At 40.9% G+C, this 23,555-nt stretch overlaps 1 protein-coding gene across 4 annotated transcripts in view; it reads right to left on the reverse strand.

The window, feature by feature from the left end:
- Window positions 1-23,555, reverse strand: part of INO80 (INO80 complex ATPase subunit) — a 140,623-nt gene that overhangs the window by 61,790 nt on the left and 55,278 nt on the right. For all 4 annotated transcript variants that reach the window (XM_008016982.3, XM_008016985.3, XM_008016984.3 and 1 more), the window contains 10 exons: window positions 20,077-20,136; window positions 18,875-19,017; window positions 16,854-16,938; window positions 15,459-15,576; window positions 14,161-14,246; window positions 10,440-10,607; window positions 9,787-9,920; window positions 8,716-8,780; window positions 7,920-8,013; window positions 5,117-5,288 (listed from right to left, as the gene is read on the reverse strand). In XM_008016982.3, coding sequence (XP_008015173.1) covers window positions 5,117-5,288; window positions 7,920-8,013; window positions 8,716-8,780; window positions 9,787-9,920; window positions 10,440-10,607; window positions 14,161-14,246; window positions 15,459-15,576; window positions 16,854-16,938; window positions 18,875-19,017; window positions 20,077-20,136 — 1,125 coding nt within the window. The remainder of the gene's footprint in view (window positions 1-5,116; window positions 5,289-7,919; window positions 8,014-8,715; window positions 8,781-9,786; window positions 9,921-10,439; window positions 10,608-14,160; window positions 14,247-15,458; window positions 15,577-16,853; window positions 16,939-18,874; window positions 19,018-20,076; window positions 20,137-23,555) is intronic.

Here is a 23,555-nt window from a genome sequence, read left to right on the forward strand (position 1 = left end):
ACATGTTTCTCCTTGCTGGACTGGACTAACACTGGGAAGAGGCTGTTCTGAAGGTAGCCTAGAGCAATGAAAAAAGAAGCACCAGACAATTCCCAAAGATCACATTCTACACTGGATATTCATTCAATCGATAAGCACTTACAATATACAAATCAATGCCCTCCATGGACCTTTGAGGTCAAATAATTTAAAATAGTTTGAGAAACAATGTACAGCATGTAAAACACAGGAATATCTTCTATAGTGAACACTGAGTCTCCCCTCTACCACCATTCCCTATTCAAATAAAATGTTCACATCAGTGGTTTCCAAAGTAGGCACACGCAAACTTCACAACGTAAATATTAATATGTTAGTACATGTACACAATTTAAAACAAGATAGCATACAGACATTGGAGAAACAGATTAAGAATGTTGTTATTACAGGGGTACATAATCAAAACATTTGGGGACTTCTGACCTATATACCACCTAGACTGCTAAAAAGAGGTGAGATTAAAGATTTAGCCGAGCACATGGGCTCACAACTGTAAACCCAGCACTTTGGGAGGCCAAGGTGGAAGAACTGCTTAAGCCTAGGAGTTCAAGACCAGCCTGGATACAACATAGTGAGACCCTGCTGCTACCAAAAAAAAGGAAAGAGGATATGATAAAGTAAGATTTATAGGCCAATTCTAAAATTTACATGAAAACACAAAGGGCTAAGAACAGCCAACACAATACAGAAGAAATGCAAAGTCAGAGGACCTGTGCACCAGTTATCAAGACTTACTGTGAAGCTGTACTTATTAAGATAGAGTAGCACTGGTTCAAGGATAGTCAAATGGGTTCATGGAAGAGAAGAGAGTTCAGAAACTGACCAACACATATATGGACACCTGCTTGACAAGTGATGCTACAGTCCAGTAAGAATGGTCTTTTCAACAGATGGGATACGGAAAGAAACAGAACTCTCTTCACGAATTTGTTGGAGGCAAAGAATTCTTCAGTAGGACACAAAAATTATTAACTATTCGTCAGAAGACAACACTGAGGCTGGGTGCAGTAGGTCACGCTTAAGTTCCAGCACTTTGGGAGGCTGAGGCCGGAGAATTGTTTGAGGCCAGAGTTCAAGGCCAGCCTGAACAACACAGTAAACCTAACCCTAACCTAACTCTAATCCTGAGCTATGACTGCATCAGTGTACTCCAGCCTGGGAAATAGAACAAGCCAGACCCTGTTTCAAAAAAAAGAGTGGGCAGGGGAGGGTACCACTGAAAATGAGAAAGTTATAGAGAAGAAGATATTTATAATATACAAAGAACTACAAATTATAAGAAAAATACAGTCAGCCCAATAGAAAAATAAGCAAGAGTTTTGAACAAACATTTCAAAAAGGCAATTATCCAAATGGCCAATAAACACCAGAAAAGGTATTCAAAATCATTTTCACAAGAGAAATTTAACTAAAGACACAGTAAGACACCACTACCCAACAAAGTTTAAATGAAGAGACAGACAATACCACATTCTTGCAAAGATGTAGAGCGCCTCACTCTGTCACCCTCAGAAGCCCAGAGTGCAGTGGTGAGATCACTGTTTATTTTAGCCTCAACCTCCTGGGCTCAGGCGAACCTCCCACCTCAGCCTCCCAATCCTCCCACCTCAGCCTCCCAAGTAGGTGGAACTACAGGTACATGGCATCAGGCTTGGTTAATTTTTGTATTCTTTTGGTAGAGATGGGGTTTTGTCATGTTGGCCTGGCTGGTCTCTAACTCCTGGGCTCAAGCGATCATCCCGCCTCAGCCTCCCAAAGTGCTGGAATTATGGAATTACAGGCATGAGCCACCATGCCTAGCCTCTACATTGTTGTTAATTGTTAAATCTGGAGCTCCTAGTTCTTTTTTTTTTTTTTTTTTTGAGACGGAGTTTTGCTTCTGTTCTGCAGGCTGGAGTGCAATGGCACGATCTTGACTCATTGCAACCTCCACCTCCCGGGTCCAAGTGATTCTCCTGCCTCATCCTCCCTAGTAGCTGGGCTTACAGGCGCCCACCACCATGCCCGGCTAATTTTTGTATTTTTTTTAAGTAGAGACGGGGTTTTACTATGTTGGCCAGGCTGGTCTTGAACTGCTGACCTCAGGTGATCCACCTGCCTCGGCCTCCCAAAGTACTGGGATTAACAGGCATGAGCCACCGCACCCAGCTGGCTTCTGGTTCTATATTCAGAACCTAGGCTAACCTTTAAGAGTGGATAATATCTAATGATCATTTTGCTTGGCTGAAAAACAAAGATTTCCTTTTTGAGTTTTTTTTTTTTTTTTTTTTGAGACAGGGTCCCGCTCTGTTACCGAGGCTGGAGTACAGTGGTGTAATCGGGGTTCCCTGCAGCCTTGACATCCTGGGTTCAAGGGATTCTCCTGCCTCAGACTATTGAGTAGCTAGGACTACAGGCACCCACCACCATGCTTGGCTAATTTTTAATTTTTTTTTTTTTTTTTTGGAGACAGAGTCTTGTTCTCTCGCCCAGGCTGGAGTGCAGCTGCATGATCTCGGCTCACTGCAACCTCTGCCTCCGTGTTCAAGAGATTCTCCTGCCTCAGGCTCCTGAGTGGCTGAGATTACAGGCACATGCCACCACACCCAGCTAATTTTTTTTGTATTTTTATTTATTTATTTTTTTGAGAAGGAGTCTTGCTCTGTCACCCAGGCTGGAGTGCAGTGATGTGATCTCTGCTAACTGTAACCTCAGCCTCCCTTTAAGCAATTCTCGTGCCTCAGCCTCCCAAGTAGCTGGGATTACAGGCGCGTGCCACCATACCCAGCTAATTCTTGTATTTTTAGTAGATGCGGTGGTTTCACTACTTTGGCCAGGCTGGTCTTGAACTCCTGCCTCGGCCTCAAAAAGTGCTGGGATTACAGGTGTGAGCCACTACACCCGGCTGACAGTCTTATCATTAATTATGAGAACAATAAGCTCTAGCAAAATACAACTTGGTTGGTATTTCAATATACATACATATGTTGGAGATAAGGATGATGAGATTGAAAGCAGAACAGTGTCTCCACACATATATGATAAGCTTTCAGTTCCCTGTGGCCCATTAGCTCATTAATTTACTATATACTCTAAACCACTACAAGAGCAAATGTCTATCCACAACATGGGATAAAATTAAAATGAGTAAATATAAGTGAATCTTTCAACTGGGTAAACATATTTTATGACCAGTTTCCCAAAAAGCATACTACCCACATCTGCCTTTCTCAGGCAGTTCTAACTGATATAAGGACCTCACTAAGCAGACGCTCTGGAACATACTATAATATTTTCAGAAAACAGAGAATACAAATGAATGATGCATATCTCTAGTGTTAAGAAAAATGCAGGTGTCTACATAACAGGGAACAACAATCTCTTGGAAGAATGGTGCTTTTTGTATAAAAAGCAGAATTGATAAAAATGTATTACAGTAGTAACATATATTACCAAATTTAGGGGTTGAGAGAAGGAATTAATCTTTTACAGAAGGTTAAGCAACTCTTCAGACATACCAGTGTTCCCAGTAGACGTACTAGGAATATTTCACCAGCAGCAGGAAATCACCCTGCCACCACTGACTGCATTATTCCAAACAGGCTGGAATCCAGTTACATTAATTTGCATTACTGACTCCCTCTCCAAAGTCCAAAAATTACATGGAGTAATGCTTAAGAAACCAACTGGGAAAATAGAAGAGAAGGAAATCATGTGAGCTTTTCAGTGTACAGGGTGCAAATACTGGACGACCTAGCCAAAAAATGTCCTTCATTCCACAACAGTAACTGTCAAACTACCCCATTAACATTTTCTATAGAATACAAGGAAAATGACCTAGTTTCTAAACTTCAATCTAGCTGAAGGACTTTAACAAACGAACTGTCACTCCTCTTCTCAAAACTCTCTAGTATTACTCATTTCACTCAGAATAAATTCCAAACCCTCGGCAATTCTTATGAGGTTGCATATGATCTGGACCTACATCTATAACTTCAGTTCCTGTCACCTTATTTCACCTTCTTTGTCACCTACTATTCTGTAAGGGCCAAGAATTGTATGAAACTGTACACATCATCATTACTTTCCATGGAAATACAATTTAAGATTACAATGAGATGCCACTACATAATAATTAATATTTAAATATAATACTCAAAATAATTAAAAACTTAATTATAACTGTAAGGAATGATTATTCATAAGGAGTCACACAACAAAACAAAACAAAACAAAACAAAACAGATTGCCATTCCCAGGTGTAGTGGAGGATGCTGAATAACATACCGTAGGTGCAAATGTAAATTTATAAAACCATTTTGGAAAACCGTTTGGCAAAAGCTACTAAACCTAAACAGCGTTATGCTTGACAGTATAGCAATTCCATTCCTGGATGTAAACGCCAAAGAAAGTAATGTTTGCATTCATCAAATAACATGTACACAAATGTGCATACAGGTTTCATTCATAATAACCTAAAACTGGAAACAACCAAAATATCTACCACAGTAGAACAGACTAATAAATTGTAGTCCGTTCAGACAATGTAATACTTCATAGCCATAAAAAAATAATGCTATATATGACATGGACAAAACTCATAAATAATACTGAGTGAAAAATCCTAGTTACAAAAGTGTACATACAAGATAATTTCATTTATATAAAGTTCCAAAACAGGCAAAAATAATCTATGGTGACAGAAGTAGAATGGCAATTACCTTTAATTGTTGGTTTGTCTTTTCTAAACTAGAGGTATTAAACAGAAAGGAGCATGAGGGAGTTGGAAGTGTTCTATATATTAACCTAGATGGTTGTTACACAAGAGTATACACATATATAAATTCACAGAGCTGTACACTTAAGATCTGTGTACTTCACAGTAATGTAAAAAATAAACATTTTGAAAATATAAATGCACTCAAAAATATATATACAAAGTATAAATTAAGTTAGAACTCAATACCCTGCACCACCCACTCCTCTGGGAACTTTTTGGTTCTGTCAGGCCTTCATTTACTTTACTATTATTTTTACTGATTCAAGGAAAACGAAAGAAGATACTAAGGAGGTAATGTACGCTCAAATAAGTGCTTACCTTTAACAAAGGGCAGCTGCAAAGGTTTGGAAAGGAGAGTGGAAAATTAACCCCAAGAAGGAAATCCTTGTTTCTCAGGTATCTCTGATGGCTCTCCCCTTCTGGCTCTCCCCAGGAGCGTAGCTGATAGAGCCTGTAGGAGGCTTTCAGAGACAGGAAAAGAGCTAACCATCTGAAACAAACCACAGCAGACACGTTTATTCAGTGCTCCATGGAGGTCTGAGGGTCGTTCATAGCAGCAAGGAATGATCCAAGGATTGTCTTTCATTAACATAACTCTTTTGTAAATCTTTATCATTTTAGAAACAGTTCTTTCCTACTTTCCTACTTTCAGATAAATTCTTTCACATTACATGGTTTGCTACCATGAAAACTAAAATCCTCCGCAAAGCTCCTATCAATATTAAAAAAAATTTGCCAGGTGCAGTGGCTCATGCCTGTAATTCAAACACTTTGGGAGGTCAAGGCAGGTGGATTATCTCAGGTCAGGAGTTTGAGACCAGGCTGACCAACATGGCAAAACCTGGTCTCCACTAAAAAAAAAAAAAAAAAAAAAAAAATTAGCTGGGCGTGGTGGTGCGCGCCTGTAATCCCAGCTACTTGGCAGGCTGAGGCATGAAAATCGCTTGAACCCGGGAGGTGGAGATTGTAGTGAGCTGAGATCGCCCCATTGCACTCCAGCCTGGGCAACAGAGCAAGACTCTGTCTCAAACAAACAAAAACAAACAAACAAAAACAAATTCACCTTGGCCGAGTGCGGTGGCTCACGCCTTTAATCCCAGCATTTTGGGAGAATGAGACAGGCAGATCAATTGAGGTCAGGAATTTGGGAACAGCCTGGCCAACATGGTGAAACCTCACCTCTACAAAAGTAGAGGTGGTACAGCTACTTGGGAGGCTGAAGCAGGAGAATCACTTGAACCTCAGAGGTAAAAGTTTCGGTGAGCCGAGATCGCACCACTGCACTCCAGCCTGGGTAACAGAGTGAGATCCCGTCTCCCGAAAGAAAAGAAGAAGAAAAAAGAAACATTCACCTCTAGCACAAAAAGTCGTATCATAAAAATGTCTTCAGCCAGGCACAGTGGCTCAGGTCTGTAATCTCAGCACTTTGGCGGGCCGAGGTGGGTGGATCAACTGAGGTCAGGAGTTTGATACTGGCCTGGCCAACATGGCAAAACACCATCTCTACTAAAAATACAAAAATTAGCCAGGCATGGTTGTGCACATCTATAATCCCAGCTACTTGGGAGGCTGAGGCAGGAGAGTAACTTGAACCCAGGAAGTGGAGGTTGCAGTCACTGCACTCCAGCCTAGGCGACCGAGCGAGACTTCGTCTCCAAAAAAGAAAAAAAAAAAAACCTTCATATTAAGGAGATAACCATTTCTAATTACATAAATCAAAAGTAATAAAATCAGTGAGAACCATTATACCAAAGAACAGAGAATTAAACTTCCCATAACACTTGAGGCAGGCTATGCTGCAATCACCACTAACTAAATGAATCACCAGCTTCCATTCGCCCTATAGAAATAAGTAAAATAAGACTTACTAGAAATTACGGGAGAAAAGCCTAAACAGTTTATATTTAAGGGGTGTGTGTGTGTGTGTGTATACATATGTGTGTGGTGTGTGGTGTGGGGGGGTGTGTGTGTGTGTGTATTCTCATTCTGTTGCCTGGGCTGGGGTGCAGTGGCATGATCTAGGCTCACTGCAACCTCCGCTTCCTGGGTTCAAGCGATTCTCCCCCCTCAGCCTCCTGAATAGCTAAAACAGGCCATTGGCACCATGACCGGCTAATTTTTGTATTTTTATTACAGACAGGGTTTCACTATGTTGGCCAGGCTGCTCTCAAACTCCTGACCTCAGGTGATCCACCTGCCTCAGCCTCCCAAAGTGCTGGATTACAGGCATGACCACTGCGCCTGGCCTATTTAAGGTATATTATGAAGCATCATAAAATTATTAAATGAGCAAAAGAAAGGTACAATTCACTTATGAATAACAAATTAGTCTGTTTGTTTGTTTTGCTTTGTTCTGAGATGGAGTCTCGCTCTGTTGTCCAGGCTGGAGTGCAGTGGAGTGATCTTGACTCACTGCAACCTTCGCCTCCCGGGTTCAAGCAATTCTCTTGCCTTGGCCTCCCGAGTAGCTGGGACTACAAGGGTGTACCACCACACCCAGCTAATTTTTGTATTTTTGGTAGAGATGGGGTTTCACCATGTTAGCCAGGCTAGTCTTGAACTCCTGACCTTAAGTGATCCACCCGCCTTGGCCCCCCAAAGTGCTGGGATTACAAGTGTGAGCCACTGCACCTGGGCCTGGCAAACAAACTTTATTCTTTTTTTTTTTAATAAGGAATTTTGCTCTTGTTGTCTCAACTGATCCTGGCTGGCCTCAACTGATCCAGGCTGGAGTGCAATGGTACAATCTCAGCTCACGGCAACCTCCACCTCCCAGGTTCAAGCAATTCTCCTGCCTCAGCCTCCTGAGTAGCTGGGATTACAGATATGCACCACCATGTCCAGCTAATTTTGTATTTTTTAGAGATAGGGTTTCTCCATGTTGGTCAGGCTGGTCTCGAACTGCCAACCTCGGGTGATCCAACCACCTCGGTCTCCCAAAGTGCTGGGATTACAGGCATGAGCTACCGTGCCTGGCCTACAAACTTCATTCTTAACAAAAGAAAATTAATGACAAGTTCCCTAAGATGATTTAATATTAAATATTTAATTCCATGGTATTCAATATCTATCCCATTTATTCCTAACTGCTCTCTTATCAAACAATAAGCAAACCTCTCACCTGGCCAAAAGTCCCTGAAGCATAAGGTTTGCCATTTCTGCCGGAGATATATCAATAAAGCGAAGGAAAGAGAAACAGCTTTCTTCATTAATACCTGAAATAGAAAAGACAATTTGAAACCCAACAGCAAACCAAGAGACGATGCTCAGTTAAAGCCTGCTCAACTGCTGAGTTCTGACTTAAGAACAAAACACTAATCTAAAGGTTCTGATATAGCCACTTCGGTGGAAGTTAGGGTGCCACACCTTTATACTACAATTATAGATAAGGGAGGCAGGCCTATGAGATACGGCATATATGGACCAGACTAGAGATGGCTCCTATGTTACCTTTGGGATTTTTGGATGCTTGCCTAAATGGCTTCTCTTTGTCCAATGCCAGGAAAAAGATAAGGACAGGACAGAGGTGAAAGGTCCTGAACCTTGGCCTTAATATTTTGGACAATGCGCAAAGTTGAGTAGCTTCTTTTCCTTAGGCTAAGACGGATGGAAGTCTCATTAATGAGAGACTCCAGCACTGACTTTGTCAAGTTTCAAGGGCAAGAAATTGAAAGGCAGGTATAAAATAAAGACGGAAAGTCAATAATACTATTTTCTACTTCTTCCTCTCACAGCTACAAATCACAGAGCCTATAAAGATAACTAATTTCCTTAATTAAATCTTACCAAGATTTTATAAATAAAGGCCTACCATATAGGCAAAACTAATACTCGTTCTAAATCAGTCTCTCAGCAAAACAAAGAGCATCCTGGTAAAACCCTGACAAACTTCCTTTCCCAAAGATCAAAACACCTACCTTTTCTATGAAAGAGAGACTGTTGGATATAGTCCGGTGCAAATGGAGAAAGAACCCTTAACCACCTGCAAAGTAAGTAAATAAAATAAAGCCAAACCCAAATATAAATAATAGAAAGTTAACTAGAGGCTCCATACCAAGTAAAACCTTTTAGTTTTGGAATTATTTTCACTTCTAAGAAGTTTCTTGCCACATTACCAAGCAAAAATCATAGCATACATGTCAAAAAATACAAAGTATTTAATGACAGTGTAAGAAGATAATACAAGTTAAAAGTAGTCTCAATTTATTTCAGAGAATCACAATTCTAGTGCCCTAAGGCATCGTATACTATATTAAACAAAAAAGCAATATAGCTCTGGCCTGTTTCCCCCTGCTCAAGTTAAATATTAACCTGGAGCTACAAATAACTCATAAAGTAAAATCCAAGAAATGTGTTTCAATTTCAGTTTCATTAAACTAAATATTGGTGATGACTTTCTCTAAAGAGCTTTCTAAATCCATGGTTCTCAAATGTTGATATGCAGAAAAAACCCCTGGGAACTTGTTTAAAAATTCAGAAGCCAGGGCCATACTAACTCACAGGTGTGGAATGGACCACACATCTATTTTCCGAATGGAAGTCATCTCTAGTGTATCACCTTAACAACCACTTTAAACTTTATTAAATTTATCATTGCCGACTCTGAGAAAAAGGTAAATATGATTAACTTACAATACAATCAGTTCACCCACAAGTGCAATTCCAAATGTAAAGTAAGCCATCACAAACCAATTTCAGCAATGGGGCATAGATATGCATGCTGGCTGCAAGTATATTATTTACAAATCCGTGCACATTCCTGATTCAAAGAAGAACCAGAAGTGACTAGTGCCTTTAAGGCTACCTAGCTGAAGATCTAACAGTGCTCAAATTCCTTCCATAAGATCCCTCAACAAATAGTTGTCCACCCTTTACTTAAATGTCTCATTGTTGGAGATCTCATATACTCTCTATTATATTTATCTGCTAAGCAATAAAACTGTAAATTATAAAACACTAATAGCGAACAGATAGTAATACTTCCCTACCTGTCTCGTGAATGATTGAAGACCCTGATCTGTCCATGACGGTAGATAAACTTTGAAATGTGGTATGGCTTTAGGGAAATATGAAATGGAGACCAAGTTTCTTGTCGTTCAAATAACTCTGGATGATTACACACCTAAAAAGGAAGGGAAATGGTAAGACAATATTACCACATGCAGACATCTTTATACGTAATGATAGGGGATCCCAAATCCCAAATGTTTACCTTTGGGAATGGATACTTTCCCATTTTCATCTCATTAACAGCCTTTGTTTATCTGACATCAACGATAGACTGTTTTTCTTGAAGTGGGTTATAAAGACAACTTCAAGGCCAGGCGCAGTGGCTCACCCAGCACTTCGAGAGGCTGAGGTGGGTGGATCACTTGAGGCCAAGAGTTTGAGACCAACATGGGGAAGCCTCATCTCTACTAAAAATACAAAAATTAGCCAGGCATGGTGGCAGGCTCCTATAGTTTCAGCTCCTTGGGAGGCTGAGGCAGGAGAATCACCCGAACCTGGGAGCCAGAGGTTGCAGTGAGCTGAGATCGCGCCATTGCACTCCAGCCTGGGCGACAGAGCTAGACGACTCTATCTCAAAAAACCCCCAAAAACAAAAAAACAAAACTTCAAGGCAACTGACCTAAGCTCTTACCTTCCTAAACTGCATGACCAGATTCATGAGGCTGCTGGTGGTGTTCTGTGCTTGTTGGGTAGAGCCCATAGAAGACTGTAATAAATCCTCAATGGAAATTTTGTTCTTTAATGCCTGATATAACAGTTTCTGTCGGCTGGTCAGTTGGCAATACATTAGAATCTCAATCTAAAAATCAATAAGAACATTTATATTTGGAAAAGTAGTTTCTAAGAAAATTCAGCATCAGCTTAAAGTTGAAAACACACACAAACCATTATTATGATTGAGAATAAACATATGTGAACTCAGTATCTCTATAAACCTGTGAACTGGACAATCATTCAGAAAACATGTATATTCCTCAGCCCTCTTCTCTTCATCACTCATTCCATTTGCTTTCCCTGGGCAATTTCTTCCACTTCTAACAGTGCCAACTAGCAGTTATCACAGTAACATACAAAAATATATTCCCAAACATAGCCAGGCCAGTACCTGCAACTACTAACTCTAAGAGTACCACTCAGTCTGCAGCAATTGTATACGTGATGTGTCAGAAAAACAGTTCTTTTTTCCACAATTTACTAAATTGGTGAATAGCATTACCATTCCATCAGTTGGGAAAGACAAACTTAATTCACTTCTGAATGCTCTCTGACACCCCGTGTTCTAGTATTTCCTAAATCCTTCAATTCAGCTTGGAAATCTACCACCCTTTCTAATCACACCCATTGCCTGCTGCTGGCCTTCATCTGATATAGTATAGACTGATAATATTTTGCGGTCCTCCTGCCTCCAGTTTCTTCTGGTTGTGATATACATTCCACATATAGCTTATAAAGGAATTCAACTGCTAAAAAATCTTCAATGTGCATTTCTGCCTATAGTAAAATGTTGAAACTTCTCATCACGGCAAAGAGAGCCGCCAATAATCAGGCCGGGTGCACTGGCTCACGCCTGTAATCCCAGCACTTTGGGAGGCTGAGGTGGGCAGATCACAGGTTAGGAGTTCAAGACCAGCCTGGCCAACACAGTGAAACTCCGTCTCTACTAAATACAAAAATTAGTCGGGTGTGGTAGCATGAGCCTGTAATCCTAGCTACCCAGGAGGCTGAGGCAGGAGAATCACTTGAACCCGGGAGGCAGAGGTTGCAGTGAGCCAAGACTGCACCATTGCACTCCAGCCTGGGCAACAGAGCGAGGCTCCATCTCCAAAAAAAAAAAAAAAAAAAAAAGAAAGAAAGTTCTCCCATAATCTAACCTACCTTACTGTCTGAGTTTCTCGTCATCATAACCTCCTCACATACCACTTAAGTCACTTAACCACAATTATCTGAAAGTTAGCCAAAACAGGCTGCATATTTAAATGTTACTCTATCTTTGCTCATGCTGCCCTTGTTGCCTAGCCCCCCATTCCCACCATATTTTCCTAGTAAATGCCAACTCATCATTTGAAACTTGGCTCACATGTCATCTTTGCTTTAATGCCCTCTCTAACTTTCCCTAACAAAACTATAATAAGATAGAAAACACTAAATGATGTTGAAGAAACACATACTATACACAGTGGTTAAGCACCATACTAGATCTTCAGATCACCTCCCTATGTAGCACTAAACAACAGTTATGAACTAGCTGGGTGCAGTGACTCACACCTGTAATCCCAGCACTTTGGGAGGCCAAGGCAGGAGAATTGCTTGAGCCAAGGAGTTCTGAGACCAGCCTGGGCAACACAGTGGAGACCCTGACTCTACAAAAATTGAAAAATAAAAAATCAGGGCCAGATGTGGTGGTTCATGCCTGCAATCCCAGCACTTCAGGAGGCCGAGGCGGGAAGATCATGAGGTCAAGAGATCGAGACCATCCTGGCCAACCAACATGGTGAAACACCATCTCTACTAAAAATACAAAAATTAGCTGGGCACAGTGGCGCACACCTGTAGTCCCAGCTACTCGGGAGGCTGAGGCAGGAGAGTTGCTTGAACCAGGCAGACGGAGGTTGCAGTGAGCCGAGATCGTGCCACTGCACTCCAGCCTGGTTGACAGAGCAAGACTCAGTCTCAAAAAAATAATAAATAAATAAATAATTAGCCAGGCATGGTGGTGTGTACCTATAGTACCATCTACTAGGGAGGCTGAAAAGGTACAGTTCCACTCCTCTCTTTGAAGTGTATATACATACAATCCCTGATTTTTTTAAGTCCAGCACGGTGGCTCACGCTTATAGTCCTAGCACTCTGGGAGGTTGAGGTGGGAGGATTGCTGGAGTCCAGACTAGCTTGGGCAACATAGCAAGATCCTGTCTCTATAAAAAAATGAAAAATTAGCCAGGTATGGTGGTGTACACCTGTAGACCCAGCTACTAGGGAGGCTGAGGTGGGAGGATTGCTTGAGCCAGGGAGGTCAAGGCTGAAGTGAGCCATGATTGCACCACTGCAGTCCACCATGGGTGACAGAGCGAGCCCTTGTCTTACAAAAAAAAAAAATTACAAGGGGGAAAAAAGAAGGGAGGGATTAAAAGATACTAAGAGGTCGGGCACAGTAGCTCACACCTGTAATCCCAGCACTTTCAGAGGCCCAGGCAGGTGAATCCCTTGAACTCAGGAGTTTGAGACCAGCATGGGCAACATGACAAAACTGGTCACTACAAAAAATAAAAAAAAAAATACAAAAATTAGCCAGGTGCTGTGGCACACACCTGTAGTCCCAGCTACCTGGGAGGCTGACAGGGGAGGATCACTGGAGCCCAGGTGGTCAAGGCAACAGTAAACCAAGATTGTGCCACTGCACTCCAGTGTGGGTGAAGGAGTAAGACTCTGCCTCAAAAGAAACAACAAACCAGATACTGAGACACAGACCATCCAAATGCTATGTGTGGACCTTGCTTGTATCCTTATTCTGACAAAATCTTTTTTTTTTTTTTTTTTTTTGAGATAGAGTCTCGTTCTGTCGCACAGGCTGGAGTGCAGTGGCGTGATTTTGGCTCACTGCAAGCTCCGCCTCCTGGGTTCATGCCATTCTCCTGTCTCAGCCTCTCAAGAAGCTGAGACTACAAGCTCCTGCCGCCACGACGGGCTAATTTTTTGTATTTTTAGTAGAGTAATTTTTAGTTAACCATGTTAACCAGGATGGTCTCGATTTCCTGACCTCATGATCCGCCCGCCTCGGCCTCCCAAAGTGCTGGGATTACAGGCGTGAGCCACTGCACCTGGCTACAAAATTAGTTCTTTGAAGAAGAGAGACAGACACACAAAGACAACTGGAGATATCTGAACACTGACTAGATATGTGATGCTATCATGGAATTGGTCTTTTGAAATAGGTGTGATAATGGCATGCAGTTAGGCAGTATTTTAAAAAACTGAATCTTTTAGAAATACACATGAAAACACTTTATAAACAAATAATCATTTATAAAACATCCGGGATTTGCTTTTGAGTAAGAGAGAGGTAGAGTTAATGATTATTGTAATGGAACAATGGGTCAAGGGGATTCATTATACTATCTTTCTACTTTTGTAATGTTTCAAATTCTCTAGTAAAAAGCATTAAAAGAAAAAGAAAAAAAGATGTTATTTTCCTCAATTATTTGCCTCATTTTAAGTTCTCTTTGATCCATGCAAATTTGAACCTCTTCCTTCAAGCAAACTTTCCAACTAAACATATACCAACAAATTTCTCCCCCTGGAATCTTAAGTTGGTGCCTAATGATGCTTAAACACATGAGGTCTTCTTTACTCACCTTGTCAGATAATTCATTTTCCACATCTTTCTTGATTCTCCTCAGCATAAATGGCTTCAAAATCATGTGTAAGCGAGAAAGTTGATCTGAAATGCCAGGAGGCCCCCAAATAATACATTATACTGATTTCACAAAAACAACAGAAACAAATACCACATTCATCTCTCACTGAACTCTTCAAAAATCCTTTGGCTCAATGATTCTCTAAAAGTAGACTAAAACTTTTCCCCAAGTAGGAAAGCAAGGAATTTTAACTTTCTGTACCATTTTGCTATAGTCAACAGGGTAAATGTATTAGGCTCTATTTTCATTAGAATTCATTTTTACGTTTTAGGGACATTTTACCAATAATAGGGTTATAAGTATAATAAAAATTACCTGGGACTGTCAGTGTTCCCCGAAAATTACCTTCCAAAAGACGTCAGTAAATTAACAACTTGTAGTGTAAAACCACATAAGGACTTTTCTAATAGTGAGCAAGCTCATGTCTGTGTAATAAACACTCCAGAATGCTCTTAAAATCAGAGAGATATTATTCAACAAGATCAAAAGTATTGATAAGGCTAAAAATGCTCACAACGGAAACAAATTCTAAGACAGAGAGAAAAATAACAAAATGACCCTTCTAATATTTGCTGTTTTTATCATAGGAAAAAAGTCTTGATCCATTACACAAACAATTAAATATGAATTTTTCTTTTGAGATGGAGTCTTGCTCTGTCACCCAGGCTGGAGTGCAATGAGGCAATCTCGGCTCACTGCAACCTCCACCTCTCCCAGGTTCAAGCGATTCACCTACCTCAGCCTCCCGTGTAGCTGGGATTACAGGCACCTGCCATCATCATGCCCGGCTAATTTTTGTATTTTTGTAGAGACAGGGTTTTACCATGTTGGCCGGGCTGGTTTTAAACTCCTGACCTAAGGTGATCTGCCCACCTCAGCCTCCCAAAGTGCTGGGATTACTGGTGTGAGCCACCATGCCTGGCCAATATGAATTTTCCAAGATCTAAATGGGAAACATGAATTCTGCAAGCTAAAATATAGTACTTTATGAATCAAGCCTGATCTGCCTTGATTAGATAAGACTATAGTAGTAATCATCTAAATTAATTCTTTTTTGACTGTTAAATATGTACAAAAAATGTAAGCATTTTATAAGCAAAATATGTGGTTTTGTTTCCCTGATTTGTCTATGTATACTGAAAGAAAAATTCTTCAAATAAAATAAAATATGCAATTATGTGGTTGCCTATACGGATAGGTAGACAGAAAGAAAGCCAGTTCATAATAGTACTCACTCTCATCAATAGCGGATTTGTTTTCGGCATGGCTCTCAATGTCCTTGGAAAACCATTCATTAAATTCTTCATGTGAATCAAATAATGTTGGCATAATGAAATGCAGCAGAGCCCAAAGCTGTAAACAAAGATACAAATGAAATAGCTATAGAGCAACAAAACGACAGTGTGTAAGGATGTATTAGGGTAGACAGAGAGAGATAACTGCAGGTGTATTCGTGTGTAAGTGCCTAGATCTATGTGTATGTGTGAGTGAAAGACAAGAGAATGAATGAATTCAACTACATGCTTGCCTCATCAACCAACCCTAATTTTATTAGGTGCTGTAGCAAAGTGTGATTATTTTTCAATTAATTTCAAATTTAAAAGTTTGAAAGTGAAAGTCATGCTCAGATTTTGCAATGGAATAGTTTTAACGATCTTCTTATAAAAATCTATCCCATAACTCAACACAACCTAAGGTATGATAACTTGCTACTAATAATCCTAGATTAGGCATTAGAAAAACATGGCCTGTTGGGCCAAGTCTGGTCTACCACTATTTTAAATCAAGTTTTATTGAAACATAGCCATGGCCATTCACTTATATGTATTGTCTATGGCTACTATACTAAACAAGCAAAGTTGAGTAGCTGCAACCATGGTTGTATGGCCTGCAAACTCTATAAAACATGTACTATCTGCCAGTTTCTATGAAGTTTTCTTCTTTTTGTTTTTTGTTTTTGTTTTTTTTGAGATGGAGTCTCACTCTGTTGCCCAGGCTGGAGTAAGGTGGCATGATCTCGGCTCATTGCAACTTTGACCTCAGGATTCAAGCAATCATCCCAACTCAGCCTCCTAAGTAGCTGGGACTACAGGTGTGCACCACTATGCTTGGCCAATTTTTTGATTTTTTTTTGGTAGAGTTGGGGTTTCCCCATGTTGCCCAGGCTGGTCTTGAACTGCTGGGTTCAAGGCATCCTCCTACTTCGACCTCCCAAGTTGTTAGGATTACAGGCATGAGCCACTGCACTCAGCCTCTATAAAGATTTCTGACCCTTATTCTAGATGATCAACTCCCCCCAAAAATTTTAGCTCCCCTTTGCGTCAACAAATATTACATTTCAACTCTAGCAAAAACACGTCTCTGCGTTAAATGTTTACATTTTCTAATGTGGTCAGTATTCCTTACATAAATGCAAAAGAATACAGTAACTCATTGGCCTTATGCCAGAGAATAAGAAAACAGGAATGATGCCTATGCCTGAAAGATGAGTTGGGGCAAGTCTTTTATGTGGGGACTATAATTTATACAAAGCAGTAGCACTGCAGGGGAATGGGTAAAGAATTCTACGCTCTGCTGGAATCCTTCTGTTTTATGAAGATATAAAACCTGGGACCTGGACTAGTGCCTACCTCTGCCATGGTGTTCTGAATTGGGGTCCCGGTTAGCAAAAGACGATTCCGACACTGGAACTGTAAGAGGATCTTCCAACGAACGCTGTTTAATAAAATAAGTTACAAATTCATGTTAGCAACAAATCATTCTTTAATTATCCTACTGAGACCCCATATTGACAAAAATGCCTTCCAAAAAACTAACATTCAGAATCAAGTACTCCATCATGTATTCAACTGAAAAACATTATTCAACAAAGCTGAAAACAGGAAACTTCCAAGGGAAATGACTCCTCTCTACTGAAAACATGGTATTTGGATTCAGAAAAAATAGCCTCAAATAGGCAGAGTTGGATAATTTCTGATTTTATAAACTCTTCCATTATCTTTAGTCAGTTTTGCTGATATAAGTCATCTAATTAGAAAGTACATATCTGTAGTATAAAGTGTTAAAATTATTAATCTGTACACTTCCAGTATGAGTTTGGAGGGAGCAGTTATGAGGAGTGTTGTGTGAGAAGAAAACGTAAAACGAATCTTCGTTGCTCCTGGCCAAAGGCATATGCTCCTTCGAACAACTGCGGTATGCCAGGCATGGCGGCTCATGTCTGTACTCCCAGCACTTTGGAAGGCTTGGGTCCAGAAGTTCAAGACCAACCTGTGCAGCATGGATAAACCCCGTCTCTACTATAAACACAAAAAATCAGCTCAGCATGGTGGCACACGCCTATAGTCCCAGCTCTGAGACTGAGATGAGAGGATCCTTTGAGACAGGGAGGTCAAAGCTGCAGTGAGCCCCAACTGTGCCACTGTACCACTCCATCCTGGGCAACAAAGCAAGACCCTGTCCCCTGTCTCAAAAAAAAAAAAAAGATTGCTGTAGGAAGTAATACCTTTCTGAGGATAGAAAGTTCCACAGAAGGGCGGGTACAGTGGCTCATGCCTGTAATCCCAGCACTTTGGGAGGCAGAGGCAGGTGGATAACCTGAGGTCAGGAGTTCGAGATCCAAAATGGCAAAACCCCGTCTCTACTAAAAATAACAAAAATTAGCAGAGCATGGTGGCAAGCACTTGTAATCCCAGCTACTCAGGAGGCTGGGGCAGGAGAATTGCTTGAATCTGGGAGGTGGAGGTTGCAGTGAGCAGAGACTGCGCCACTGCACTCCAGCCTGGGTAACAAGAGCGAAACTACGTGTCAAAAAAAAAAAAAGAAAGAAAGAAAAGAAACGAAAAGAAAAAAGAAAGTTCTGCAGAAAATATCATCCAGCCAGTTAACACAGACCTTTAATCAAGTTCTAAGGACTCACCAAGAGTTAATAAAAAATACATCAAAGCCAAGGTTTAATATCACCAAATAACACTTTTTTTTTTTACTTTGGGACTTCAAAGGTATTGGAATATTTTAAACACATGACTTAAAATAAAAGGATTCTGGGAGATCTGAAAACCATCCAGGGACTCAGATAATCTACATAAAACAAACAGAGCATCCAATCCACATAACCTAACATTCTACTTCCTACTTAGAACTCCTGTCTAAAATAATATCTTAAAGCAAGGGCAGAGACTCCCTCCTCTACAGAAATTTTCCCTGAAGAGATGACCTGTAAAAATGTCACCTTCTTGAAGAGGGAGATAAAAGTTGAGAAAAGTCTTCGTATTCTTGGCATTAACTTTGTGTTCCATGAAAAAATAAAAAAAGGGAATTTCTGTCTTCTGATCAGGTACATGACTGATGCAGAGATCAAGTCATGTCTGATTTAAAACCTCTCATATATTGGACGGGTGGCTCATCCCTGTAATCCCAACACCTGGGGAGGCCGATGCAAGAGGATCGCTTGAAGCCAGGAGTTCAAGACTAGCCTGGGCAGCAAAGCGAGACCTTGTCTCTACAAAAAAAATAAAATAAAACTTCTCATATCTTCATTCATATACACAAGTCTATATGTGTGTGTGCGTGTGTCTGTGTGTGTCTGTGTCTATGTGTGTGTGTATACTTAACCCAATGCATTGAGTTTGGTTTCTGCTACTCATGTTACCTGGAACTACTCTTGAGCGCCTGAGCCTCATCCAGTACCATGTATTGCCACTTGACCCGCTGGAAATACTTTACATCCTGCACCACCAGCTGATAGCTGGTAATAACCACATGGAAGGGGGCATCCTGAGTGTAGAGGGTCTTCTGTAAATATAAAAGGGGAAGGGTGAAAAGAGAAACCTAATAATTCATAATAAGGAACTGATGTATGGACTGTTTTTCTAGGGCCGAAATGTTTAAGATAGCCCTGAAGATGTGCTTCTCCCATATGGTAGGGAGATGTGCAGTGAAGTGAACCATACTGTGGGGTTTTGTTTGTTTTACTATTGTTAAGATAGGGTCTCACTCCATTACCCACGTTAGAGTACAGCAGTGTGAACATGGTTCACTGCAAACATAACCTCCTGGGCTCTAGTGATCCTCCCGCCTTAGTCTCCCAAATAGCTGGGACTACAGGCATGCACCACCATGCCTGGCTAATTTTTTTTATTTTATTTTACGTAGAGATGGGGTCTCACTGTGTTACCCAGGCTGGTCTCAAACTCCTGGACTCAAGTGATCCTCCTGCCTCAGCCTCCCAAAATACCGGGATTACAAGCAAGAGCCACCATTCCCAGTCACTACTGTTTTTAAAGCAGTCACATTTACCACAAACTAGGCTGAAAACTAGTCTTCAGCTTATTAAAGAAAAAAGTTCTGGCCAGGTGTGGTGGCTCACACCTGTAATCCCAGCACTTTGGGAGGCTAAGGCAGGAGGATCACTTAAGCCCAGGAGTTTGAGACCACCTTGTGCAACAGGTTGAAACCACATCTCTACAAAAAATACAAAAATTAGCCAGGCGTGGTGTAGCAAGCCTATAGGGTGTGCTGTCTCCTGCTTGTAGTTTGGGAGGCTGAGGTGGGAGGATTGCTTGAGCCAGGGTGTCAAGGCTACAGTGAACTGTGATCATGCCACTGCACTCCAGCCTGGGCAACAGAGTAAGACCTTGTTTCAAAAAAAAAAGATTCTTAATTAATCCTGGAAATCAAGTCCAGCTGATTGCCTACAATAGGAAAAGTACTGTATGAGAAAAATGGAAACTTGATCAGTGTCCAGAAATACATAATAAATGAGATTTTGTCTAAAAGAAATTATCCACATCGATTAGAGAAATAATGACTGCATGCACGGTATGTATGTATGCAGTTTAAGTAGAATGTTACCTGACTCCAGAACCTTCTGATGACTTTTCTATCATGAGGATTTCCCCAATATGGTAGCACCTAGAAAAAGGGCCGATATATACATTACTTTCTATTGATGATCTTAAAAGTATCATAACAAATATATAATTCGGAATGATTTAAAAAGAAACTAATAAAATGAGTATAGGAAGTCCTCTCCTGCCAATGGTGGAATAAGTGGTTTAACCAACCCTGTTGTCCAAATACACACACACACACACACACACACACACACAAAATTCATTTGTCTGAAGGCATAATACAGCTACTGAGATAGTAGGCAATTACAGAGGCCCAAATAAGAAAAGAATGGAAGCCCAGAGAGGTCAGCCTCGTATGTGGTATACTTTCTCACTGATGGTACCATTGCAACACAAAAGTTCTAGTTGAGAGGGTAAGAAACTGAGGACACATTTTCTAAAGAGATGTAAGACAGGCTGGGCACGGTGGCTCACGCCTATAATCCCAGCACTTTGGAAGGTCGAGGCGGGTGGATGACCTGAGGTCAGGAGTTGGAGACTAACCTGGCCAACACGGTCAGACCCCGTCTCTACTAAAAATACAAAAATCAGCCGGGTGTGACGGCATGTGCCTGTAACCCCAGCTACTAGGGAGGCTGAGGCAGGAGAATCGCTTGAACCTGGGAGGCAGCTGCAGTGAACAGAAATGATGCCATTACACTCCTGCCAGGGGGACAAGAGCAAGGCTTTGTCTTAAAAAAAAAAAAAAAAAAAAAAAAAGATGTAAGACATAGAGAACAAAAATTGGAGTTCAAGGAAAAAGACTCTTGTAACCAGCCACATCCCTGGCTTTAAATTGGAATTCAAAGGCTACAAGATAGTAGTTATAGTAAACCATACATAGACTTGCCTGAATAGATACCGACTCCCAGTCTCAGAACATCTGAATTCCTGACCAGATTAAGAAGGATTTGAATAATTTGCATCCCTACCAATCCCCAAAAAACTACTAGTGGCAGAAAAACATATAAATCCTCTCTAACATATAAATCCTCTCTAGAAGAAAACAGTAGTGAGAGCCCACACTTATTTCTATAGTTTTTCCTATACAATGTCTGGCATAGCATTAGAAAATAATCAGACATATAGAAAGACCATACCACATGACTGAAAGCCTACATGAAAGAAAGATAATGTACACAGAAGGGATTAAAATAATAAAAATGTTAAAAACAGACTTTTGGCTGGGTGTGGTGGCTCATGCCTGTAATCCCAGCATTTTGGGAGACTGAGGCTGGCAGATCACCTGAGCTCAGGAGTTTCAGACCAGCCTGGGCAACGTGGTGAAACCCTGCTTCTACAAAAAATACAAAAGTTAGCTAGGTGTGGTGACACGCGCCTGCAGTCCCAGGAACTCATGAGTCTAAGGCAGAATTGCTTGAGCCTGGGAGATGTTGCAGTGAGCCAAGATTGTGCCACTGTACTCCAGCCTGGGCAACAGAGCAAGACTTTGCCTCAAAAAAAAAAAATAAATAAATAAAAGTTTAGGCCAGGCGTGGTGGCTCACACCTGTAATCCTAACACTTTGGGAGGCCAAAGCGGGTGGATCACGAACTCAGGAGATCGAGACCATCCTGGCCAACATGGTGAAACACCGTCTCTACTAAAAATAAAAAAATAAATAAATAAAATAAATTAGCTGAGAGTGGTCGCATGCACCTGTAGTCCCAACTATACGGGAGGCTGAGGCAGGAGAATCGCTTGAATCCGGGAGGTGGAAGTTGCAGTGAGCTGAGATCATGCTACCGTACTCCAGCCTGGGTGACAGAGTGAGACTGTGTCTCAAAAAACTAAATAAAATTTAAAAATTTAAAAATAAAAATAAAAAATACTTTTTAAAATGCTAATTTGTTAATGAAACACAAGACAGAATTTCAGTGGTATGCTGTAAATTATAAAATAATCAAAGTGAATTTTTAGAACTGAAAAATAAAACTAAAATCTAGAAATTAATGGTTGCATCTAATGACAGATTAGATGCAGCTGAAGAGAAAATTAGTGAACTAGATGACAAGTCAGAAGATAATATCCAGATTAAAGCACAAACAAACCAAAGAATGCAAGATTCAGCACTTTTTCTGTGATGTTTCTAGATGTGGTTTTCTTTCTCTTTATCCCTGGACCTCATAGGGCTTCTTTAATCTGCAGACTGCTATTTTTTATTGTTTTGAAAAATTTCAGCCAAATGGAAGCAGAAGTATGCAGGAAGAAATGAAGATTAATAAAAACTGAATATATAATATGAATATATCTAAACATAAAATATATAAGCAATAATAAAATGTCTCATGGGGTTTAAAATACTAAAAGTATATAAAACCTAGAGCATAGGCCGGGCGCGGTGGCTCAAGCCTGTAATCCCAGCACTTTGGGAGGCCGAGATGGGTGGACCACGAGGTCAGGAGATCGAGACCATCCTGGCGAATATGGTGAAACCCCATCTCTACTAAAAAATACAAAAAACTAGCCGGGTGAGGTGGCGGGCGCCTGTAGTCCCAGCTACTCCGGAGGCTGAGGCAGGAGAATGGCGTCAACCCGGGAGGCAGAGCTTGCAGTGAGCTGAGATCCGGCCACTGCACTCCAGCCTGGGCAACAGAGCAAGACTCCGTCTCAAAAAAAAAAAAAACAAACAAACAAAAACAAAACAAAACAAAAAACCCTAGAGCATGTAAGTCTAGACACAAGGGACGTAGTTCAAGTATACCGAAGTCTTTATATTATCCAGAAAGTAGTAACTCTTAATTTATATATATTTCTTAAGTCAAGAAAGCAAGTTTCTCCCCCAGATTATCTACTAGAGAATAAAATAGGCCAAGTGTGGTGGCTCATGTCTGCAATCTCAGCACTTTGGGAGGCTGAGGCGGATGGATCACTCGAGGCCAAGAGTTCAAGACCAGCCGGGCCAACTCTGTCTCTAGTAAAAATACAAAAATTAGCTGGGCACAGAGGGTGCAGTGAGTGGAGATCACACCACTGCACTGAAATGTGGGGGACAGAGCGAGAGTCTGTCTCCAATAAAAAACCAAAAAGAATAAATATATGACTAGTGCTATGGTTTGAACATCTCTCTAGAGGTTTATGTATTGGAAACTTAATCCTCAATGCAACAATAGTGAGAGGTGGGACCTTTCAGGGGGGTCATGGGGGCTTTGCCCACATGAATGAATTAACGCCATTATCACAGGAGTTCCCCTCACCCCTGGGCTCTTCTGCTCCTCTGCTTTCCAATCTGGGGTGATGCAACAAGAAGGCCCTTGTGAGATGAGGACCCCTCACTTTTTGACTTCTCAGGCCCTCTGGAATTGTAAGAAATAAATCTCTTTTCTTTATAAATTACCCAGTTTTCTGTGTTTTGCTATAGCAGCGCAAAACAAACTAAGACAAATAATAAGCTAAGAGAGGGAGGGAGAGCAGTAACATTTAATCAGTCCAAAAGGA

This window comes from Chlorocebus sabaeus, chromosome 26 (assembly GCF_047675955.1).
Source record: "Chlorocebus sabaeus isolate Y175 chromosome 26, mChlSab1.0.hap1, whole genome shotgun sequence".
Lineage (NCBI taxonomy): Eukaryota > Metazoa > Chordata > Mammalia > Primates > Cercopithecidae > Chlorocebus > Chlorocebus sabaeus.